Raw genomic sequence first — 23,348 nt, forward strand, 5'->3', positions numbered from 1 at the left:
ATATCTATACACATCTTTGTGTGAACACAAAGTATCATGTCTCTGGAATAAATGCCTAGGAGTGTAATTGCAGGGTTGTAAGCCAGTTACATGTTTTGTTTTTAAAGAAATTGCCACATTGTTTTCCAGAGTGGCTGTACCATTTTACATTCCCACTAGCAATATATGAATCATCCAGTCCCTCTGCACTCTCATCAGCATTTTGTGTAGTTACTATTTTTTTATTTTAGACAACCTGATAGGTATGTAGTGATATTTCATTGTGGTTTTAATTTCCACTCCTTTAATAGCTAATTTATGTCAAGTATCTTTTCATATGCTCATTTGCCATCTGTATACCCTCTTCATTGAAATGTCTGATCATGTTTTTGCCCATTTCCTAACTGGATTTTTCACTGTTGAAATTTGAGAATTCTTTGTATATTCTAGATACTATTCCTTTATATGTGGATTGCAAATATTTTCCCCCAGTTTATAGCTTGTCCTTTCATCCTAACATGTTTGTTTTGTTTTTTCAGAGCAAACATCCTTAATTTTGATGAAGTCCAACTTACCAGTTTTTCCTCTTAGGCTTTTGGAGTCAAGTCTAAGAACTCTTAGCCCTAGATCCTGAAAACTTCTGTCTTGTGCTTTTTCTAAAAGTTCTCTAGGTTTACATTTAAGTCTGTGATCCATTTTGGGTTGATTTTTGTGTCAGGTATCAAAACTTAGTTTGAGGCCCTTCACCCCACCCTTTTGGGTATCCATTTGCTCCAGTATCACATGATTAGAATTTCACAGTTGTAAAGTGATGGATGATCCCTTGGCTAAGACTTCCAGCTCTGTACCATGAGAAGAACCAAGATGAGCCTGACCTCACTTCCCAAGGGATCTCTAATATTTCTCAGAAACTTTGTAATGTAACATTCTACATATTTACTTGTATCTTATGTATTCAGTAATATGTAATATTGTACATAATATTTGAAGTCTTCAGTTTTCATCTTAAAATTTATTAGGTAAGGTATGGATATACCTTTATACTTTCTAGATGGATGTTGTTATTTAGTTGCTAAGTCGTGTCTGACTCTGCGATCCCACAGAGTGTAGCAGGCCAGGCTCCTCTTTCCTACACTGCCAGAGTTTGCTCAAATTCATGCCTTTGAGTCTGTGATGCTATCTAACTAACTCATCCTTTGCTGCCAATGGTAACTCAGTTGTCAATACCATTTATTGAATCTTCTTTTTCTAATTTGAAATATCACCTTTTTCAACACTAAATCTCCATATATATTTAGGACCTATTAGTGTACTTTTACCTTCTTTTCCATTGGTCTGTCCATTCGTGCACTGGTAGACTTAGATATTTAAAAGTTAATAATATTTTTAAAATAGAAGGTACACTCCCCCCTCATTCTTCTTTCATTTGTTGGTTAGGTCAAGAGGCTTCAGAATGAGTCTGCCTGGGGTTAATCCTGGCTGTTACTTAGTAGTGTGACCTTGGTAAAGCTATCTAACTACTCTGGGCTCAAGTTTCTTCATCTAGAAGGGTTGATAAGGGTAGTACTTCACAGGGTTGTTGCATTAAATGCACAGAATGACACAGAGTAAGTACTACGAGTGTGCATTATCATTTTACTTGTTTACCATTCTTGCTTATTTTTCCATATGAACTTTAGAATACATTTGCCTGATTTCATTTAAAAACTTATTGGCATTTTATTGGAATATTACATTAATAAATTAGCATATGGATGACAGACACCCTTTTAATGCTAAGTTTTACCATTGAAGAACATGGGATCCCAGTTTTCACCAGTGGTGGTTTAGTCACCAAGTTGTGTCTGACTCTTGTGACCCCATGGACTATAGCCCACCAGGCTCCTCTTTCCATGGGATTTTCCAGGCAAGAGTACTGGAGTGGGTTGCCATTTCCTTCTGTACTTTTCATTAGATTTGCAAAAATACCTACCCATCCACTCTTCTGCTTACATTGCTATCATCTGAGTCCAATCCATCATCATCTAGTAATATCCCCGAGTGACCCTGGTTTAACCATTGATCCTTTTGGGATCAAGGGTTTGGGACCCCTGGGCCATGGACCAGTACTGATCTGTGGCCTGTTAGGAACCAGCCACACAGCAGGTGAGTGGTAGGCTAGCCAGCAAAGCTTCATCTGTATTTACAGCCACTCCCCATTGTTCACATTATCACCTGAGTGGCGCCTCCTGTCAGATCAGCAGTGGCATAATAAATAAATGTAATGCAGTTGAATCATCCCCAAACCATCCCCGTTTCCCTGGTCTGTGAAAATATTAACTGGTCCCTGGTGCAGAAAAGGTTGGAGACCACTGCTTTATAGTCTGGTCTCTTATACCACAGCCAGAGTGGTCTTTTAAAACTTAAAAAGTCTTGTAATGTCATTTCTCTGTCCAAAACCTTCCAACAGCTTCTCATCTCACTCAGAATCAAAACCTGGAAGGGAACCGGAAACAGCAGGATCAACTCTTAGTTTACTGTGGAAGAGATGTGGGTTCGAGGGAGTTGTGTTTTATATGTTGATAAGCATTGACCCAGGCCAGGAGCAGTGGTGGTGGTCTGGCTGTGGGCTGGGAGCTGGCATCTGGCTCCTGGTAAGCGGGACACCTCACAGTGCCCGCCACTCTCCCCGGAGTCATGGAGATCGGCACAGAGATCAGCCATAAGATCCCAAGTGCCATTAAGGGGAAATTGCAAGAATTAGGAGCTTATGTTGATTGACTTTCACATTATATTTGTGCTTTTCTTGAACTGGATTTTTTGATATTTGAAACAAATGTCTGATAGTACTTCTGAAATGAACCTTCCTGACTACATAGAAAGGTTATGAATATTTAAGATGAAGAACTTCCTGATTACATTACGGTGGTGGTGGCCAACAAGAAAAGTCAGGACCGAATGACAGAGGACCTGTCCCTGTTTCACGGGAACAACACAATTTGATTCACCATATGGCTTCATGGTGTATTAGATAAACTTAGTTCTGTAACAACTGACCCCTCTAGTCTGAAGTCTTCTGATACCAACCTCTTTGATGGTAACGTACCTTCAAACAAGAGCAGTTTCAGTCAAGGAGATGAGAGAAGGCCACAAGGCTGCAGTGCCACCTCTTGCAGTTTCTAGCACTAGACCTGAAAAAAGAGAATCTAGAGTTTCTACAAGTTCACAGGAGCAGAAAGCCACTAATGTCAGACAGATTTATGATGACAGAGCTGCAACCCGACTAATGTCAACAGTGAAACCTTTGAGGGAGCTAGCACCCTCTGAAGATGTGATGCTATTAAGCCAGAACCAGATGATCTCATTGAGGAAGACCTCAATTTTGTGCAGGAGAAACCCTTATCTCAGAAAAAAACTGCAGTGACACTTACATATATTTCTTCTTGCCCTTCTATTGAAATTTATCGACCACCCGCAAGTCAAAATGCAGACAGTGGTACTCATTTAAACAGGTTGCAATTTCAACAGCAGCAAAACAGTATTCAAGCTGCCAAGCAACTTGATATTCAGAGTAGCCAGGTGTATGAAAGGACATTTGTGTGAACCAGAAGAGCTTAACTTAGAAGAGACTTACAGTCCCTTCCTCAAAAACAACTCAGAAAAGATGAGTATTGAGGAAGAAAACTTTTGGAAGAGAAAGTTGCCTGTGGTAAATTCAGTTGTTAAAGTAGAAAAATTCAGTCACGATGGAGGAGAGGAGGAGGAAGATGATGATTGTGGGACCCATACTGGAAGCATCTCCACCAGTGTGTCAGTGCCAGCAAAACCTGAACAGAGACCTTCCACCTTCTAAACAAGCTAACAAGAATCTAATTTCGAAGGCTATATCTGAAGCTCAAGAATCTGTAACAAAAACAACTATTCTACAGTTCCACAGAAACAGACACTTCCAGTTGCTCCCAGAACTTAAACTTCTCAAGAAGAACTGCTAGCAGAAATGGTCCAGGGACAAGGGAGAGTCCCCAGAATAAGTTCTCCCATTAAAGAAGAGGAAGCAAAAGGAGATAATATAGACAAAAGTCAAGGAACTCAAGAGGTAGTTGTAATCCTGATTGCAAATTGACCCCGTAATGGCAGAGACTCTGCAGATCAGTCAAGATTACTATGACATGGAATCCATGGTCCATGCAGACACAAGATCATCTATTCTGAAGAAGCCAAAGCTATCTGAGGAACTAGTAGTGGCACCAAACCAGGAGTTGGGGATGAAGACTGCAGATACCCTTCAGGTACCTTCAGGACAACTTATGCAGACCTGAGATCTTGTACAACCAGATAAACCTGCAAGTCCCAAGTTTACAGTGATGCTGGATGCTGTCCCCAGCACCCCTACCCACCCACCCCCCACAGGATACATGAAGATCAAGAGGAGGACATGTGCTTTTGAGGAATGAGACCCACACACCACCCTGCAGCTTCATATGAGGGACTCATGGGTCTCCTCCATCCACAGCAGTTACACTTGCTGAGCAGGCAGCTTGAGGTAGCTTTTCAAACGCTGAGATGAGTGAACTGAGCCTGGCACAGAAACCAGAAAAGCTGTTGGAGCACTGCAAGTACTGGCCTGCCTGCAAAAACAGGGACGAGTGTGCTTGCCATCATCCTGTGTCACCTTGCGAAGCCTTTCCCAACTGTAAATTTGCTGAGAAGTGTCTGTTCATCCAAATTGTAAATATGATGCAAAATGTACTAAACCAGACTGTCCCTTCACTCACATGGGCCGAAGAACCCCAGGACTGCCTCCAAAACCAGTTAGAACCACCCTCCAGCAGTCAGCTCTGCTGTTCCTTTCCAGCTTATAAGAAAATGGAATGTCCCTATCATCCGAGACACTGTAGATTTAACACTCAGTGTACACGACCAACTGTACATTTTATCATCCCACCATTACTGTACCACCACAACATGCCTTGAAATGGATTCGACCTCAGACCAGTGAATGACACCCAGTCCTACCTGACAGAAGACTGAGGAGTTTGAAAGTTTCCATCTACTGATGAAAGACATTGTACAGAATTTGTGAAATCTTTGAAACTTGGAATATATTGCTTTCATAATATCAAATTTATTGCCTCTCTGAAGTGTCTAATTTTTCAAGTTTGTAAGTTTATTAAGTGATTTTAACATTGGATCTTTTTTTGTTTTGACTATGGAAAGACAGTTTAAGGAAAAGCTGAATTCTGTTAAAACATTTGAGGTGTGTTTGTAAAAGAAAAAATTGATCCACTTGACATATACATCCTACTGTATATAAAATAGATAATAAGAACCTACCACATAGCACAGCGAACTCTATTCAATGAGCTATAATAACCTATATAAGAAAAGGATCTAAAACAGAGTGGATATATGTATAGTATGTTCCCTACATACAAACGAGTTCCATTCTGAGAATGCATTCGTTAAGTCCAACAAGTTAGCCTAGGTACCCAACTAACAAAATCAGCTGTATAGTACTGTACTGTAATAGGTTTATGTTACTCTTCACACAAATAATACATTAAAAACAAACACAAAAAATAAAGAAAACATTTTTAATCTTACAGTGCAATACTTTGAAAATACAACAGCTGGCATACACGGGCTGGCATCAAGTGAACAGGCAAGAAGAGTTACTGACTGGTAGAGGGAGAGGAGGTGGGAGATGGTAGAGCTGAAGGGTTGTCAGCAACTGGAGTCAGAGGGCAAGCTGCAATTGCACTCATGCCTGACGCTGATGGCACAGGCCCTGGTTCCTTGCTGGATTCATTTCTATCCACCCTCTGGACAAAAACAATCCAGTGATGTCTGGGTAGTAGCTCTCCTCTCGCCATAGATGACATGGTAGCATGGATTAATTTCTGAACGGCTGCTGAGAACTTTGTGTACCATTCTACGTTCAGGTTCCGTGCCTCAAAAACAGTACCTCCTCAAATAAAGAAAACCCCCTTGCCATTTCCCATGTCATCAATCTCTTGGGTTCTTCAGTTACTTTTTTTCTCTGGACCCCAATCAATTACTAATGGGTCATTAGCAAGCGTGTGTTTCACAGCAAGGAGTTCAATGAAGTTGCCCCCTTGCAGATCTAGACCCAATTTCTTGCTGAGGGACCACTAAGTTGCTGAAGACCTATTTGGACTCCTCAACCGCCTTCTCAAACCCATGGAAATCATGAACACACAACCAGCAAAGGTACTTCCAAACCATTCATGGTGATAGCTGTAACCTCATACCAAGCAGTTTTTTATGCCTTGTAGATGTGACAGTCCTTCCAAAACTGTCCCAAAGTTGTTCCTGATTCACTGCCTGATGAAAAGTGTGACATAAATATTTCTTCAAAGTTGCTATAACCCCCTGGCCCATAGACTGGATGAGCAATGTAGTATTCAGTGGCAGATGCACTACTTTGACATTAGAGTGAAAGTCACCCACAAATGGGGAGGTGGCCTGGAGCATCGTTGAGTAGCAAAAGAGTGAGTGGGACGTCCTTCTCCAAGCAACATTTCTCTACCTCTGGGATAAAATGGTGTTAAAGCCACCTGGAAAACGGCCTGTGTAATCCAGGCTTTGGCATTACGCTTCCACATAACAGGAAGAGGGCCCTTGGCTATGGTTTTAAGGGCTCTTGGGTTCTCTGAACAATAAACTAAGACAGGCTTCGGCTTCATATGCCCGGAAGCACTGTCACCAGTTAGCCTATCCTTTTCTACTTTATTGCCAGGCAGCAGCTTTCCCTCCTTACTGATGTAACTTTGGTCGGCCACCCTCTTCCAGTACAGTCCTGTCTCATCCACATTAAAAATCTGCTAGGGTAAATGTGCACTTTCAGCAATAATTTCCCAAAATGTTTCAGGAAATTTCCAGGCAGCTACCATATCTGTAGTTGCTGCCTCACCACTTGCCTTTACATCGTGAAGGTCAGCTCATCTTGAACCAATTCTCTGTTTCTTCTTCAAGTCTTCATAAGGGCTTTTAGCTTTCTCTTGAATCAGTGTTAAGCTGAGCAGGACTTGACGCTGATGCTGATCCTGTTTCTCCATCTCCTCCACCACTTTCCCACATTTCTTTGATATTTGTCAACATTATCGGCATCGACTTCATGTTTCATGATCTCATCCTTGTTCTTTATAATTGTGCCAGTGGTTGAACAGTTTATGTCATAAGAATGAGTGACGTCTACCATCTTTTCACCTCCCTCTGCTATCCCGATGAGTTTCACTTTTCTTTCTTTCCATCATTATTGTTTGGCACTTCACAGAGGTACCAGCTACTTTTACCACTTTTATGCTTGCTTCCACACATCCTGAGCTTGAAATAAAGATACTACTGTGCCCTATACAGTGCTGTACAGTACACAAAAGCACCACTTGTACAAGATGCACAAACATGACGATGTTCGCCAGACACATGAACTAACTTATGTACCTGGACATGTGAACGCACGTTTACATTTTTGAAAGTTTGCAACTTGAAGGTTCATGTTGAGGACTTACTGTATAACTGAGTCACCTTGCTGTACACCTGAAACTACACTGTAAATCAACTATACTCCAATTTCTAAAAAAAGAATTGATCAGATGGAAGGAAAGCAATGAGGTAGGAGATAAAGGGCAAGTGACAGAGAAATGTTTGCAAGTAGATCTCTATTTATATCTCCTCCAATTTACCGCAGAACCTTCCCAACAATCTAAAACATGTATCTAGTGATGTTCAATTCTCCTGCTTAAAATCCTTTTTATAGCTCTTCACTACTTTCTGCATAAAATTACAACTTGACCTGGCATATTCTGTATTTTTAAAAACGTTTGCAGCAGGTGATGGGCTCCCTTCATAATAATGTGGAGCAACCAAGTTTTGATAAAAGGGATTCTTCAGCTGTAACTGGAGAGAAAGGTTGGGTGTTAAAACAGATAGATTTATAGATATGATGGTGGGAAGATGAGTTCCATCTTGTGATGGTTCCTCAATGAAAGGCCAAGTAAGATGGAGAGGGGAGATAATATATTAAACGGTCATCTCAGAGGAGTAACATGTAGTCATACATGTTGGCTATTTCTCAACTCCTAAAGCTCCCTGGTTGTTTCACATTTCTGAGATTTTAATTTTCATGATTCCTTTCTGGCAAATTCCTACTTGTTTTTCCAGATTTTCCAGAAAGGAATATCAAAATTAAAATCTCTGAAATGTGAAACAACTAGGGAGCTTTAGGAGTTGAGAAATAGGCAACCAGTATGACTTCATGTTACTCCTCTGAGATTACCATATAGTATACTCACAGCTGGTACCTACCTCACTTCCATTATTATAATACACTGATGTTTGCATTTGCTTTCCCTAATAGACTAAGCTTCTTTGAAAGCCTGGCCTGTACCCCTAGTGTGGGGCCCATGCAGGATCACATTTAATGGTAAACATTAATCAATGTTTAACAGACTTTTTGTTGTTAGAATCCACAACTAGGAGAATTAGAGGAATATGAAAGTGTCAAGGGTTAATCAGTCTCTAGATAAACCAGCTCGTGATACCTGTGTCCCTTTTAAAATGCACTGCATTATGGACACACCACAACAAGGGCTTTCATTTAATCCTTTTGTTTTATTCAAATGCCAAAACAAGTTTCAAGATACAAATCGTAGTTGTGTTTAATTTAAAAACATCAATTATGCTTTGTTAACAACTTTCAAAACTAAATGTAAGTTGTTATGACTAAAATGTCTCCCAGTCCATTTCTGGAGGACTACCTTTAATACATTTAGTAGCTACTCCAATTTTCACTCTACAAAAAGGAAAATGATGAGCCTGTAAGAAAAAGATAATGAACAGTTATGATATGAAACCCTTCCTGAGAATGTTAACCATTACTAGGAAGACCAAGGATACCTGTTTCTGTTCCATACTATTGCAACCAGGATTAAGCACTTTGCAGAAGTGCATTTCTGGTCCTACCCAAGCTATAAGTAGATATTTCTTATTACATCACAGAAAATCCAACTCCATCAACAAGATTTAGAATCTGCTAATAGTTTAAGGTTCTTTCCCTAAGAAAAGGGGTAGGGTGCAGTTAAAAGGAAAGCTCACGAGTTTATAAACCAAAAATTGAAAACAAATGTTTAAAGGTACTCTGATTTAAACAATTTTCAATAAAGCTAAACTGAAGGAACAGTATAGAAACTTGTATCAATATAGAGGGAAAGAAAAAAATTTAAAAGGTATCCAAGTATTTTAATATTTATGGCATCAAATGAAATAATTTTCATTAAGCCCCCCAAACCTCCCCCACTGTTTCTATATAATGAAAGTTAATAACTTATATTTTAGTATGAACACATTCACTTCTGCTGATAGTAAAGCATAGATTTTCTTTAATGTTCCATGAAGCCAAAGAATTAGACAAATATTCAGCACCAGAAAACAAAAAACTAGTATTTTAGGTAAGTGTACAATATTAGGATATTTTATTTAGTTCAGCACATGGCTGTTATGACTGATGCTGCATGCTACTTTTAGAATTAGATGTACTCTTTTTCTAAAGATTTAAGGCAGACTTTTAATTTCATCTGCTCACTCATGGTACTAAAATGGATCAAAGACGGCAAATAAATAAGACAAGTTAGCAGGAGAATGGTCTTTTCTTATAGTACCAACGGGAAGTCAGTGTCATGCATCAGTGGACAAGACTAAGAACACAGCTAAACAAATCATCAAAGTATGGCTCTTCAGGGTACCTTTTCCATGAAATCTTTAACTACTTGGAAACTCTTGTTCCAATTTTTAAGATGAATAAAATTCTAACATTTTTCAGGAAATAAACATGAGTAGACAAAGTTAAGCTAAAGAATGGAATCCCAATCTTCAATTTTAAAGAATTTATTTTCCCATTTGTAGAGTAACATTATTGTAAAATCCACAGTTATTGCAATACCTGCATTGCTTAAAAGAACTCCTAAGATTTGTTTTAAAGTATATTTTTTAAAAACCGAAACAAAATAATGTACATATTCTCTCAGAACATTGTGTCATTAAAGTCCATGTAATGTCAGTCTGTATAAATCAATGTGATGTTACATAATATACATGATCTGATTTTTATCCTAAAACCTTCTGACCATGTATATGATATCCAAGATAGATCCAATGCTTTTAATGTCAGACCGCAGAAACAGTTATGATCCTAAACAAAAGAAGGACAACTTTATATACACAACAGAAGTCTGACAGTTTAGCTGTTTGCAGCATCTGCTTGACGAGGCCATCCTTCTTCTTCAACTCCAGAGTCATACTCCTCTTCAGAGGATTCTTTGGTTGGAGCCCTATAATGAAAAGTCATCAGTGTTTTTTGTTTTTAATAAGAATTAGGGGTGAATACAACTTCTCAAAAAATAATTAATCCACCTAGCTAGAAAAGCTGCAGAAAGAAAGAAAATATTAAGAGCACTTCTAGTATTAAGATTGCTTAATGATAAAATATGAGAAACATTTCAAGCACACAACCAAAAACTATACGTAATTTCCCAAACAATTTTTTTTAACTGAAACAAACCAACAACCAGGCTTCAATAGTGAAGGCCTTTTCTCCAGCAAAAGAAGTAGAATCTATTATTTTAATTAAAATACTTGACATTTAGTATATGTCAATGGAAAGAAGTTGAAAGCTTCTGATCAAACCAATATGACTCAAATTAGCCATTATTATGATTAGACCACAATTCTTTTATATATTAATAGTAAACAATAAAATGAGAGATTATACCTCTTTGAATAAGTAAAGGTTGTTCAAAACTGATCAACTGCCTCATAAGTTACCTTAGAAGATAAGGATAAAATGTAACATCCCTTGGAACAGAAGCCTATTTTTTGTGTATGTAACATTCATGTCAAGCACTGTTTAATAAATATTTATTGTATAGACTGGGGTCAGTAAATACAGCCTGCAGGCCAAATAAAGTCTGTCATTTGTTTTTGTAAATATTTATTTGAACACACACATGGATCATTCATTTATGGACTGGAACTATCATGCTGTAAGGGCAGAGTAGCTACCATACAAATTATATGACCCTGAAGTATTAAAATAGCCTTGTATTGGACAGTTTACTGACCCCTAGAATAGTTAAATAAAAGCAGTGAAAGATATGTCAAATTTGTCAACTGATAAGATACAACTAAGAGGAAAATTATGTCAACAAAGTTTTGGTCTTATGAAAGACATGAAACAAGTAATAAATAACTTACAGAATTAGAAGTAAAGTTCATTTAAATCTTTTCATTTAGATTACTTTATGTCTTTTTTGATACTTCTTTTAGGAGAAAAAAGTGGAGGCTAGTTTTGAAGATCAATTTTCAAGAAGACTCAAAATATCATTTTATAAACCAAAATTAGAAAATTTTTCTATGGAATATTTGAGATAACTGATTCCTTTATGAATATAAAGATTTTCACACAACTGTATGACAGACCAATAAACCATAGCAATAAAGAATGATCTTAAGTTTTAGACCTGTTTTAGTTTGACAATAAACTTTACCGGATGTATCCTGGTTCCTTCTTTCCTTCTACTACTTCTTTGTCAACCTCCACACATACAATATCAGAATTAGGGACTTCGAACATTGGTTCTAGTAACAGCTTTTCCTAAAGAGTAAAAAAATAATGAATTACATGGAAAACTGAGGTTACATACAAAATACTTGTATTCTATAGGTTATCAATCAAATTCATCAACTCAACAAATATTATGGAGTCCCTATTATGCATCAGGAACTGAATTTTGAAAAGTCAATGTAGTTCAGGAAGGGGAACACATGTAAACCCATGGCTGATTCACGTCAATGTATGGCAAAAACCACTACAATATTGTAAAGTAATTAGCCCCCAACTAAAATAAATAAATTTATTAAAAAAAAAAAGAAAAGTCAATGTAAAAAGCTTTCATATGCTTCATATTAAAACAGCTTCTAACTAAATTCGGACAGAAGTCATTCTATAAGGGAAAGCTTCTTGTCTGCAATTCTGCCTACTTAGGTCACCTTGCACCTACAAAGATTGTACTTTCATTTTGCATGTGATTAGATGTTACTCAAGAAGCATTTCTGACATACTTTATCACCAAAGGAGGTCAACTGGCAGTCCTTAATTTGAAAATGACTTAATCTTAAATCATCTATACCAAGCTATGACTTCAAATATGCATTTGTCTCAAGTGCTGCAGTAGATCTAAACTAATTTACTAAAGAAAACTAGTTTTACCTATGGGTAGCAGCTGGATTATGTTCCATCTTAAGGAAAGTACTGGTTGAATATATCAAATTTTCTAAAAATGTCAACTATATTACCTTTTCTTCTATTTTACATCTTTATAAATCTGTCACAGCACCTGAAGTTGATGCCTTTATTAAAGTATTATCTCAAATTGTGACAGATGTGTAGTTCTGTTCAAAAAGTCCTACTTAGATGAGAGAAGTAATACTTGGCAGTGAAATCCTCAGAGAACAGACCATGTGCTTGCTTTTGCAGCACACAGGGAAACAGTGACCCACTGTACAGCCACACCAGGGAGGGGAAAGACCTTTAAGAAAGGGTGGCTGAAAAGTAGGCTGGGTCTCCAGGACTTGTAACAAAAAAAATAGTGAGTCCATAGTATACTGAAGAATTTAGAAATAAAATGTTATAATATCTACAACTTAATTTCAAACATAAAACAACAATGAGAATTTCAATGGTTTTAAGGAGCCACTCTGGAGCTTAGTCAAAAGGCCTGTGTAGGGTTTTCTAAAAACCTCCTTCCCATGATCCTGATTTCCTCTATTTCATTAATCACATTAAGTATATGTCCTTTGTTGCAAACACCTTGAAGTTCCATTTTAGAAAGAAAAAGGACTTCCCTGGCAGTCCAGTGCTTCCACTGGAAGAGTTCAAACCCTGGTTGGGAAACAAAGATTCTGCATGCTGCACAGTGTGGCCAAAATATACAAGAAAAAAAAAAATCGCAAAAAATATTAGACCAAATTCCTAGATATATTTCCAAAGGAAAAACATGGAGATTTAATAGTCTCAAAATTCAGACCAAGAAATAATCTAGTTTTTGTAAATTTATGCCAACTTACCATAATGGACCGGAGGCCTCGTGCACCTGTTTTTCGTTCTAGTGCCAATCTGGCTATAGCTTTTAAAGCATCTTCAGTAACATTCAGTTCACACTACAAATACATTCAAAAGAAATAACTCAGATAATATTTGATGATGATATTTTCTTAATAAAACCATGCAGTATTTGATCTATTAACTATTACTACCTATCACCATTATTGGTCTTTTTATAACAAGAGATGAATGCCCTGACTTTACAGGTAAAGAAATGTTCCAGAGAGTTAAGCACACTGATTCACTAATACTTAAAAACACAGAATCTTGTGTCTTGACTGATCCTATCTCCTTTCAAACTAAAGTATTTTTAGATTGTAACTTAAGCTTCTGAAAAAATACTCATTTTAAAAAGTGTTACTAACCCTCTCATGCCATAGAACAAAGGTACAATTTTAACACAAGTCTCTCTAAATTACCACAAATATAAAAAATTACTGAGAATTTAATATACCTTCCCCTAAAAAATAAGATCTTGGTACTAAAAAACTTTTGGTTATTAATTTCTACCTCCAGAAAATGTAAAACTTACACAAGGTTAATTGTCTCTCATGATGTTTTAGAATCTTGCTTTCAAAAAGCACTTGTTTCTATGAATTAGCTTATGAGACAGTTAACAGCATGAATCAAAGTTTGTCCTTAGTTCCTGAAGAGGTTTTCTAGATGAACATGGACTTTCTAGGACTTTATTCAACATTTATTGAACCCAGGTGTGTTTAAATATTAGAAACTGAATGATGAATCAGACAGCACCTTTACCCTCCAGAAACTTAAGTGTATCGGATGGTGACAAATTAGCAAAATAGCATTTACAGCATCGTGTTTGCACATGGTGCTAAGAGAACAATAAAAGTGGGGACATCTAAATAAGGCTAGGGGACCACTGAAGCATTTTTAAGGAGAGGAGTAAAATAATTAGCTTTGCGTTTATTCATTCAATAAATATTTATTAAGCACTTAATATCTATTTGTTGAACACTATGTTCAATAATTTTAAAAGGATCCATTCTGGAAGTAAAGTGGGAGATGGTATTTTGGTGGTGGTGGTCAGAGACAGACTTTAGGTAGGGAAACCCAATTAGGAAGCAAATGCATGGGTCAAGGTGAAGAATGATAAAGGAGACTGACTTGAGGTAGAAAGAGTGGCAATGGAGAGAAGGAGACTAACGTTTTGTGACACTAAGTTCATAAAACCCAAACATTTGCTATCTGATTGGATATATGGCACCAAGTGTCTGACTACGCAGAAGTAGATGTGAGAGCTAACTTTAGGAAAAAATATACCTAGCATGTCATAATGAAAGGATTTAGAATATCAAGGCTGAAAGGACAATTGTGTGTGCCTAGATTGAGGGGTTAGCGGTTGGCTGCTAGCATAATTTCTCTCAATATCTATCCTTAGGCTTCAAGCTACAATGCTGACTTTAATTAAGAAAAAAATTAAGCCAACTCATAAGTGTCTAACACAACACAACATGCCTTCCCTAGATCCATACTCAGTGAGTAATAGGCTGGCCTGTTCCTGCTAACAGAATCTGCCTGCCAATGCAGGAGACACAGGCTCAATCCTTAGGCTGGGAAGATCCCCTGGAGGAGGAAATGGCAACCCACTCCAGCATTCTTGCCTGGAAAATTCCATGGACAGAGGAGCCTGGCAGGCTACAGCCCACGGTGTGGCAAAGAGTCAGATACGACTGAGCAACTGAGTGCACACGCACACACACAGGCTGGTATTCCAGATGAGAAGCACTGCTTTTTAATTTGTTAGGCTAACATATGCAGAGTTTCAATAGCAAAAAAACCCACATAAGTATAAAAAATAAAGCTCTAACCTTATCCATGCTGAATAAGGCTTGGTACTGCGGGATAACAGCATTACGTGGCTCAGTCAGTATCTGTACAAGTGTTTTCTCATCTAGGCTATGCAAAGGAACTACCACAGGCAACCGTCCCACAAACTCAGGAATCATGCCAAACTCAATGAGATCTCTGGCTTCCACATGACGTAATAAACGATCTTTTTCTTCAATGTCTTGGTGAGTATTTGATTCTCCACTTCGATTGGCAAGGTCCGCAGCAGCTGCAGCCCTTCTACCTTTTCCCAGATTAGATGGTGTTCCAAATCCAAGATACTGCCAAAGAAAACACAGCGATTACAAATAACAGAAAGAAGCTGCATCAATGTTCAGCATTCTGCATGCATATCCACATGATCTGTGCAACAGAAGAAAGTATTATCATTTATATTTTACAATGAATAAAAAAGCTTAGAGAGGTTAAGTACCTTGACCAAGCTCTCATTTCTGCTAGTGGTTAACAGCTAGGATTCAAACTTAGGTCTATCTGCCTTCAGAACTGAGAATCCAACCAACTCTCAGAAGAATGAATTCTAGTAAAAATAGGTAAGAACTGTGAAGGGAAGTCCCTTAGAACTCAGATTATGATACTGCAGGACATTTCCCAGACCTTTAGTCTAGTATAACTTCCAAACTGTGCAAGACCTTTAGACTAGTATAACTTCCAAAATGTGCAAGAAAGTAGAGATAGTAATTATTTTGTAACCAAAGTCAATTCTGTAATACTGCAAACAGGAGTAGGGCCTATGGAACAAGCAGCCTTACGAGTAAATTATCCACAAGTGTCTCAAGTCATTGCTAAGCATTCTATTAAAATCATGATTTGGGGTTGCATACTATCAGATTATAGGATGAGTTAGAACATTGTATCAGTTAGATTTTATAAAAGAGCATGTAAGGATGACATCAAACAAAAATGGTAACTTTGTTGCAAAAGGTTGTGTATCTAAGATGTATGGACCTTGCTTTACTCAGTATAAGGAACTATACTCCAGGTAACTATCATAAAATTTGATTTTTATATGTCATACAGCTTTTGTCAAAAGTACAAGAAAAGTACATGATATATGAGAAAACAGTCTAAGTTAAAAATTCATTCTAAATACTCCAAGCTGTGTATGTGGACAGTGACTCTAACAGAAAGCAAAATACTTTGCATTCAATAATGTAAACATTAAAAAAATTTTAGGATGTACCTTTTCTTTTTTTAAAAAATTATTTTTAATTGAAGGATAATTGCTTTACAGTATTCTGTTGGTTTCTACCAAACATCAACATGAATCAGCCATAGGTTCACCCATGTCCCTTCTCGCTTGAACATTCCTCCCACCTCCCTCCCCACCCCACCAGGTTTTTACTGAGCCCCAGTATGAGCTCCCTGAATCATACAGCAAATTCCCATTGGCTATCTATTTTCCAATGGTAATGTATGTTTCCATGTTACACTCTCCATACATCCCATCCTCTCCTTCCTCCCGCTCCAGCCATGTCCATAAGTCTGTCCTCAGTGTTTGTGTCTCCACTTCTGCTCTGCAGGCTTGCTGTTGTTCAGTCGCCAAGTCATGTCCAACTCTACAACCCCGTGGACTACAGCACGCCAGGTTTCCCTGTCCCTCACCATCTCTGGGAGTTTGCCTAAGTTCATGTCCATTGCATCAGTGATGGCATCCAACCATCTTATCCTCTGTCACTCTCTTCTCCTTCTGCCTTCAATCGTTCCCAGCGTCAGGGTCTTTTCCAATGAGTCTGCTGTTCGCATCAGGTGGCCCAAATACTGGAGCTTCAACTTCAGCATCAGTCCTTCCAACAAATATTCAGAGTTGATTTCCTTTAGGATTAACTGGTTTGATCTCCTTGTTGTCCAAGGGACTCTCAACAGTCTTCTCCAGCACCACAGTTCAAAAGCATCAATTCATTGGCTCTCAGCCTTCTTTATGGCCCAACTCCCACATGTGTACATGACTTCTGAAAAAAATCATAGCTTTGACTACACAGAACTTGTTTGCAAAGTGATGTTTCTGCTTTTTAATATGCTGTCTAGGTGGTCATAGCTTTTCTTCCAAGGAGCAAGCATCCTTTAATTTCGTGGCTACAGTCAGCGTTCGCAGTGATTTTGGAGTCCAAGAAAAGAAAGTTGTAACTGTTTCCCTAATCCCTATCAATTTGCCATGAAGTGATGGGACTGGGTGCCATGATCTTAGTTTTTTTAACACTGAGTTTTAAGCCAGCTTTTTCACTCTCCTCCTTCACTCACATCAAGAGGTGCCGGGAGCCAGCCCACGAGATCCCACCTGTGACAGAGTCATGAGGAAGAGGACTGATTTGAGCATGGCTTCTCAGCCCTCAGGGATTCTCGGAAGGCTGCCTCAGCGCTCACCTTGAAGATAATATCTGTCTTTCTGATGTTTGTTACAATAAACCTCTTCTTATTTTCTGTGACTTAGGCAAAAGGCCTTTCCTGATTCTCTTCTAAAATAGATCATTCTGAAACCTCAATCGACAAGGCCCCTGAACGGTAGCACCTTAATAAAATTATCTAGGATATAGAGTATGCTAATCTAAATTCCTCTTACTAGCATATTGGTTTGTTTAATAAATGTACCTGTGCCTTAGGAGCTAATGTGCTTGACTACTCCTTAAAAACAAAACAGCATTGAGAGCCTCCACACAAAAAGCCCCAGTGGGCACAGAGCCCTTTGTAAGAAAGAAAGGCTTGTTAAGCATTATAAGAAATGTTGCTTTATAAAACTGTTACTTAGTCTCTATTTACTCATTATGCCTTTTATTCTTAACATATTTAGCCTATATAATGAAAACATAACAGTTAGAGATTTATATAAATAGAAGTTTAGCTTTAATACAAATAATAAGACGATTGTTAATTCAGCTGGTGATTTTGCTAAGCACTGACCTTGGCGCTACATTGTTTTCAGCTTGCTGTGCCATGACTTTATGGGACCACATTCTTCTCTGTTAGGCTCAAGGCATAAGATAGAGTACAGAAAACAGGTTTTACCTTGAAACTTTGAGTTTATGAATTCTTTGTCATAATCTGCTGTGCCTGTATTCTTTAAAAAAATGTAACCCTGGTACTTTCTGTGCCTGATGCAAAAGTGTCCTGGCTGAGGACACTCTTATCAATAAGAGTCACCAGATGTTAGCAGGCCTCCAGGCCAGAAGATGATGTAAACAACTTTAAACTTTTTGTAACTGAAAAACACAAACAGTGCCCTGGTTCTGATAAGGGTTAAAAACTGCTGACCCGTTGATTTGATTTGGCGTGACTCTACACTTTACATTTGTCTCTATGTATAACTAAAAATATAAAAGCTGCCCTGAAAACAATAAAGTCGGAAGACACTTGGAACACCACGACTCGCTGTGTCTTCTCATTCTTATCGCCGACGCCGTCCATCCTGAGGGAACCCTGACCAGCTGGAGCAGGTCTCCGGCAAAGAGGGTCTTTAGTTCCTCTTCACTTTCTGCCATTAGAATGGTATCATCCACATATCTGAGGTTATCGCTATCTTGATTTCAGCTTGTAACTCATCCAGCCCGGCATTTCACATGATATGCTGTGTGTAAGTTAAATAAACAGGGTGACAATAAATAGTGTTGTCATACTCCTTTCTCAATCTTGAAACAGTCAGTTGTTCCATACACGGTTCTAATTGTTGCATACAGGTTTCTCAGGAGAGAGGTAAGATGGTTCGGTATTTCCATCTCTTTAAGAGTTTTCCACAGTTTGTTATGATCCACACAAAGGCTTTAGCATAGTCAATGAAACAGAGGTAAATGTTTTTCTGGAATTCCCTTGCTTTTATGATCCAGTGAATATTGGCAATTTGACCTCTGGTTTCTCTGCCTTTTCTAAATCCAGCTTGAAGATCTAGAAGTTCTCAGTTCACGTAATGCTGAAGCCTAGCATGCAGGATTTTGAGCATGACCTTACTAGCATGGGAGATGAGTGCAATTGTCCAGTGGTTTAAAATTCTTTAGTACTGCCCTTCTTGAGAATTGGGATGAGGATGGACCTTTTCCAGTCCTGTGGCCACTGATGAGTTTTCCAAATGTGCAGACATATTGAGTGCAGCACTTTGAGAGCACCATCTTTTAGGATTTTAAATAGCTCTGCTGGAATTTCATCACCTCCACTAGCTTTAGTGGCAGCAGTGCTTCGTAAGGCCCACTTGACTTCACACTCTAGGATGTCTGGCTCTGAGTGAGTGACCACACCAACACCATCATGGTTATCGGGTCATTCAAATCTTTTTTGTACAGTTCTTCTGTGTCTTCTTTCCATCTCTTTTGAACTCTTCTGCTTCTATTAGATCTTTACCTGTTTCTATCCTTTATTGTGCCTATCTTTGGATGAAATGTTCCTTTGATATTCCCAATTTTCTTAAGGAGATCTCTAGTCTTTCCCCTTCTGCTGTTTTTCCTCTATTTCTTTGCATTGTTCATTGAAGGCGGCCTTCTTGTCTCTTCTTGTTATTTTCTGGAACTCTACATTTAGTTGGATGTACCTTTCCCTTTCTCCCTTGCTATTTGTGTCTCTTCTTTCTTCAGCTATTTGTAAAGCCTCCTCAGACAATCACTTAACTTTCTTGCTTTTCTTTTTCTTTGGGATGGTTTTGTTCACTGTCTCCCAAACAATATTACCAAGCTCTGTCCATAGTTCTTCAGCTACTCTAGTTTACCAGAGCTAATCCCTTGAATCTATGCATCACCTCCACTATTATTCACAGGAGATTTAAGTTGTACCTGACTGGCCTGTTGGTTTTCCCCTTTCTTTAGACTAAGCTTGGATTTTGCAGAGAAGCTAATAATCTGAGCCAAGTCTTCTTTTTGCTGACTGTATACAGCTTCTCCATCTTCAGTTACAAAGAATGTAATCAATCTGATTTTGGTATTAACCATTTGGTGATGTCCATGTGTAAGGTTTATATATATTATAAATATATATAAACATTTATTAAGCATTATTATAAAACACTGGGGATACAAATCTAAAGACAGTCCTTATCCTAACTTAAAGGTGTTTATTTATAGTGAGAACACATAAAAATATCTATATATTGTTTAATTTTTTATTTTGTTTTCGGGTAGTCGATTATCAATGTTGTGATAGTTTAAGGGGAACAGCAAAAGGACTTGGCCACACACATACATGTATCTATTCTCCCCCAAGCTCCCCTTACATCCAGGCTGACACATAACACTGAGCAGAGTTCTGTGTGCTATATAGTAGGGTCTTGTTGGTTATCCATTTTAAACATAGCAGTGTGTACACGTCCATCCAGATGACATACAGATGACACCACTCTTATGGCAGAAAGTGAATTAGAACTAAAGAGCCTCTTGATGAAAGTGAAAGAGGCGAGTGAAAAAGTTGGCTTAAAACTCAACAATCAAAAAAAAAAAGATCATAGCAACCGGTCCCATCACTTCATGGCAAATAGATGGAGAAACAATGGAAACAGTGAGAGACTTTATTTTTCTTGGTCTCTAAAATCACTGCAGATGGTGACTGCAGCCATGAAATTAAAAGATGCTTGCTCCTTGGAAGAAAAGCTATGAGCAACCTAGACAGCACATTAAAAAGCAGAGACTACTTTGCCGACAAAGGTCCATCTAGTCAAAGCTATGGTTTTTCCAGTAGTCATGTATGGATGTGAGAGTTGGACTATAAGGAAAGCTGAGTGCCGAAGAATTGATGCCTTGAACTGTGGTATTGGAGAAGACTCTTGAGAGTCCCTTGGACTGTAAGGAGATGAAACCACTCAATCCTAAAGGAAATCAGTCCTGAATGTTCATTGGAAGGACTGATGCTGAAGCTGAAACTCCAATACTTTGACCACCTGATGCAAAGAACTAACTCACTGGAAAAGACCCAGTGATGCTGGGAAAGATTGAAGGCAAGAGGAGAAAGGGACGACAGAGGATGGGATGGTTGGATGGTATCACTGACTCAATGGACATAAGCTTGAGCAAGCTCCAGGAGTTGATGATGGACAGGGAAGCCTAGTATCTTCAGTCCATGGGGTCGCAAAGAGTCAGACACAACTGAGCAACTGAACTGAACATGTCCATCCCAAACTCCCTAACTATTCCTTACCCCCATCCTCCCCTCTGGTTCGTTCTCTAAGTCTGAGAACACATGAAGATATTAAAGCATCATAACTGCAATGAAGGACAACTGTGTATGAAACCTTAACAGTGGAAAGGAAGAAAAGAGGCACAATTCTGGGGAGGGAGGGTAGGAGGTGACCAAGAAAGTCCTCATAAAGGAAGTAACTCATCATTTAACAGAATCTGAAAGAATGAACACGTATCTGCCAACTGAACTGAGGTAGGGGAAAACATGAGCAAAGGCAATAGGAGTAAAACTTGGGACTGCAGGCAGTTTCATATGGTTAGGATATAGGTATATTATTTAATACTGTAAGCCTGGCTTTCAATGAGGTTTGATAAAAACAACAGCCAAATGGAAGTGTTTAATCCTTCATAAAATCACTGCTAAAGACTCTCTCGTGTCACTGTCTTCTTTTCATAAAAATCTATCTTTTAAAATCTTTGTCTCTCATGAAGAGATTATACCCTTCCTCTTTCAGGGAATAAAAACTAGCTCATGATTTCTCCCTAATTTCATTAAGAAGTTCAAAGATAAACAAACAGTGACTTAATTTCCACTAAGTTGAAATGATGTAAACCTTCTTTCTATCCATTTCTGATCTCTTTACTAATGTTACTTTTAACTGTTCTTTTCCACATGTTTCTAGTTTCAATTTTATTTGCAAGTATGAATTATAAATAAATGTAAGAATATGGTCCTTGCTTTTGGTTACGGAATTTCGAATATAAAGTTCTATCTCCCACCCTCCCACATCTCTCTCATACCCACACATGTGCATGCACACACGAAGAAATAATTTCTTCTAATTTTTTTAGGCTAACTTGTGCAGAATTTCAAAAGCAAGAAAAACACAAATTAATTAATATGAAAAATAAAAATCTAACCTTATCCATGCTGAATAAGGTCAGATGCTGAGAAGCAACAGCACTACATGGCTCAGCTGGTAGCCTTACAAGAGGTTTCTCATCTAGGCTATGCAAAGGAATGACCACAGGCAACTGTTCCATTAGCAGAGCTATTTTTTTTACTACTACTAAACTGCTACTTTAGTAGCTACTACTACCAAACTAAAAAACTCAAGTAAACTGCTACTAAACATGTAAGGCCAAGGAGACTTAGAGCAAGCAATATGGAAAAGAGGTGATCTATGATACATTCATTTAGGTAGAACATATTATATAAAAGGTATCATTTGTAGCTATTATGTAAAATACAAAAGCATGGAAAACAGGCATGTTTTTGGGCTTCTTGCCACTATGCTGATATTATATTTTATCATAAGTAGGTACTGGGCATGAACCTTGAGGATATGAAAAAATAAATTCCAGCTAAAATCAAGACTTATAAGAATGTTTAAGAAATATCTATAAACTAGGTGAGATCACAACCCTCCTTCAACCTCCAAACTACTTTCCTCCACTTGTGAATGTCAGCAGTGATCTATGAGGACTCTATGGGCAGGGGCAATGGAGACAAGCTCTTATTGTGCTCTAGTAAACTGGGAAAGAGAAATGAGTAGAAATTTTATTGATTTGGCAGTTACCTCAAATAATAAAAAAACTCAGATGAATATAAAATCAAAATCAAGTCACACTTTAAAAATGCCAATATAAAGATGATATTTAGAAATCTTCCAAATCACTACTCTGAAATTTAAAAAATAACTAAGAACATATTTCTGGTAGACTCTAAGAAAACCTAACTGGCAGAAAGCAGACACAAGATTAGAAACTGAGGATGTATCCTCTAACTTCAAATGCTCTCCTAGTAACCATTCAGAAAAACTTACCTTTTCATTTTTTCTCCTGCTGATGATTCTGTCCAAACCATTGAAAGCACCAGACGCAACAAACAGAATGTTTGTTGTATCTACTTGTACTGTTTCTCCACGTAGCTTACGGGAATTCTTTTCTGGAACATTGACTATCGTGCCTTCCAATAGTTTTAATAAGCCCTAAATAAAGAAAAAATGATTTATGGCATCATCATATAAGTGTATTATTTATTATACTTTAGATAATGGGATTCAATGGGAAAAATAATATGTGGGTATGGTCAATGAGCATAACTGAAGAACACCTCCACATTTCTATAACTAACATGAAAATCTAATATTTAATTATTCATAAATTTATTTGGAATAGTATAGGACTCCTGATGCATTCAGAAAACAATCAACCTGAGAGGTTGTTTTTGATGGTAAAGACATAATTCTAAC

General features: G+C 37.9%; 1 protein-coding gene, 1 long non-coding RNA gene and 1 pseudogene across 5 annotated transcripts in view; 2 read left to right on the forward strand and 1 right to left on the reverse strand.

The window, feature by feature from the left end:
* The first annotated feature begins 2,655 nt into the window (after nucleotides 1-2,655).
* Nucleotides 2,656-4,961, forward strand: LOC145514850 (zinc finger CCCH domain-containing protein 14-like; annotated as a pseudogene).
* Nucleotides 4,962-7,888: 2,927 nt separating this feature from the next.
* Nucleotides 7,889-10,308, forward strand: LOC145514852 (uncharacterized). Its single transcript, XR_014060506.1, has 2 exons — nucleotides 7,889-8,032; nucleotides 8,265-10,308. It is a non-coding gene; the product is annotated as an uncharacterized LOC145514852 (long non-coding RNA).
* The window catches only part of CLPX (caseinolytic mitochondrial matrix peptidase chaperone subunit X), a 39,166-nt gene continuing 24,390 nt past the window's right edge, over nucleotides 8,573-23,348 (reverse strand). For 2 of the 4 annotated variants that reach the window (XM_081513759.1, XM_081513757.1), the window contains 5 exons: nucleotides 22,920-23,084; nucleotides 14,971-15,270; nucleotides 13,102-13,194; nucleotides 11,523-11,629; nucleotides 8,573-10,307 (listed from right to left, as the gene is read on the reverse strand). In XM_081513759.1, coding sequence (XP_081369885.1) covers nucleotides 10,217-10,307; nucleotides 11,523-11,629; nucleotides 13,102-13,194; nucleotides 14,971-15,270; nucleotides 22,920-23,084 — 756 coding nt within the window. In that variant the 3' untranslated portion in view covers nucleotides 8,573-10,216. Of the gene's footprint in view, nucleotides 10,308-11,522; nucleotides 11,630-13,101; nucleotides 13,220-14,944; nucleotides 15,271-22,919; nucleotides 23,085-23,348 lie in introns of all 4 variants that reach the window. The other 2 variants (XR_014060504.1, XR_014060505.1) reach the window with 2 other exon arrangements.

Source organism: Giraffa tippelskirchi, chromosome 7 (assembly GCF_054371585.1).
Source record: "Giraffa tippelskirchi isolate mGirTip1 chromosome 7, T2T-mGirTip1v1.2.pri, whole genome shotgun sequence".
In the NCBI taxonomy this organism is placed as follows: Eukaryota; Metazoa; Chordata; class Mammalia; order Artiodactyla; family Giraffidae; genus Giraffa; species Giraffa tippelskirchi.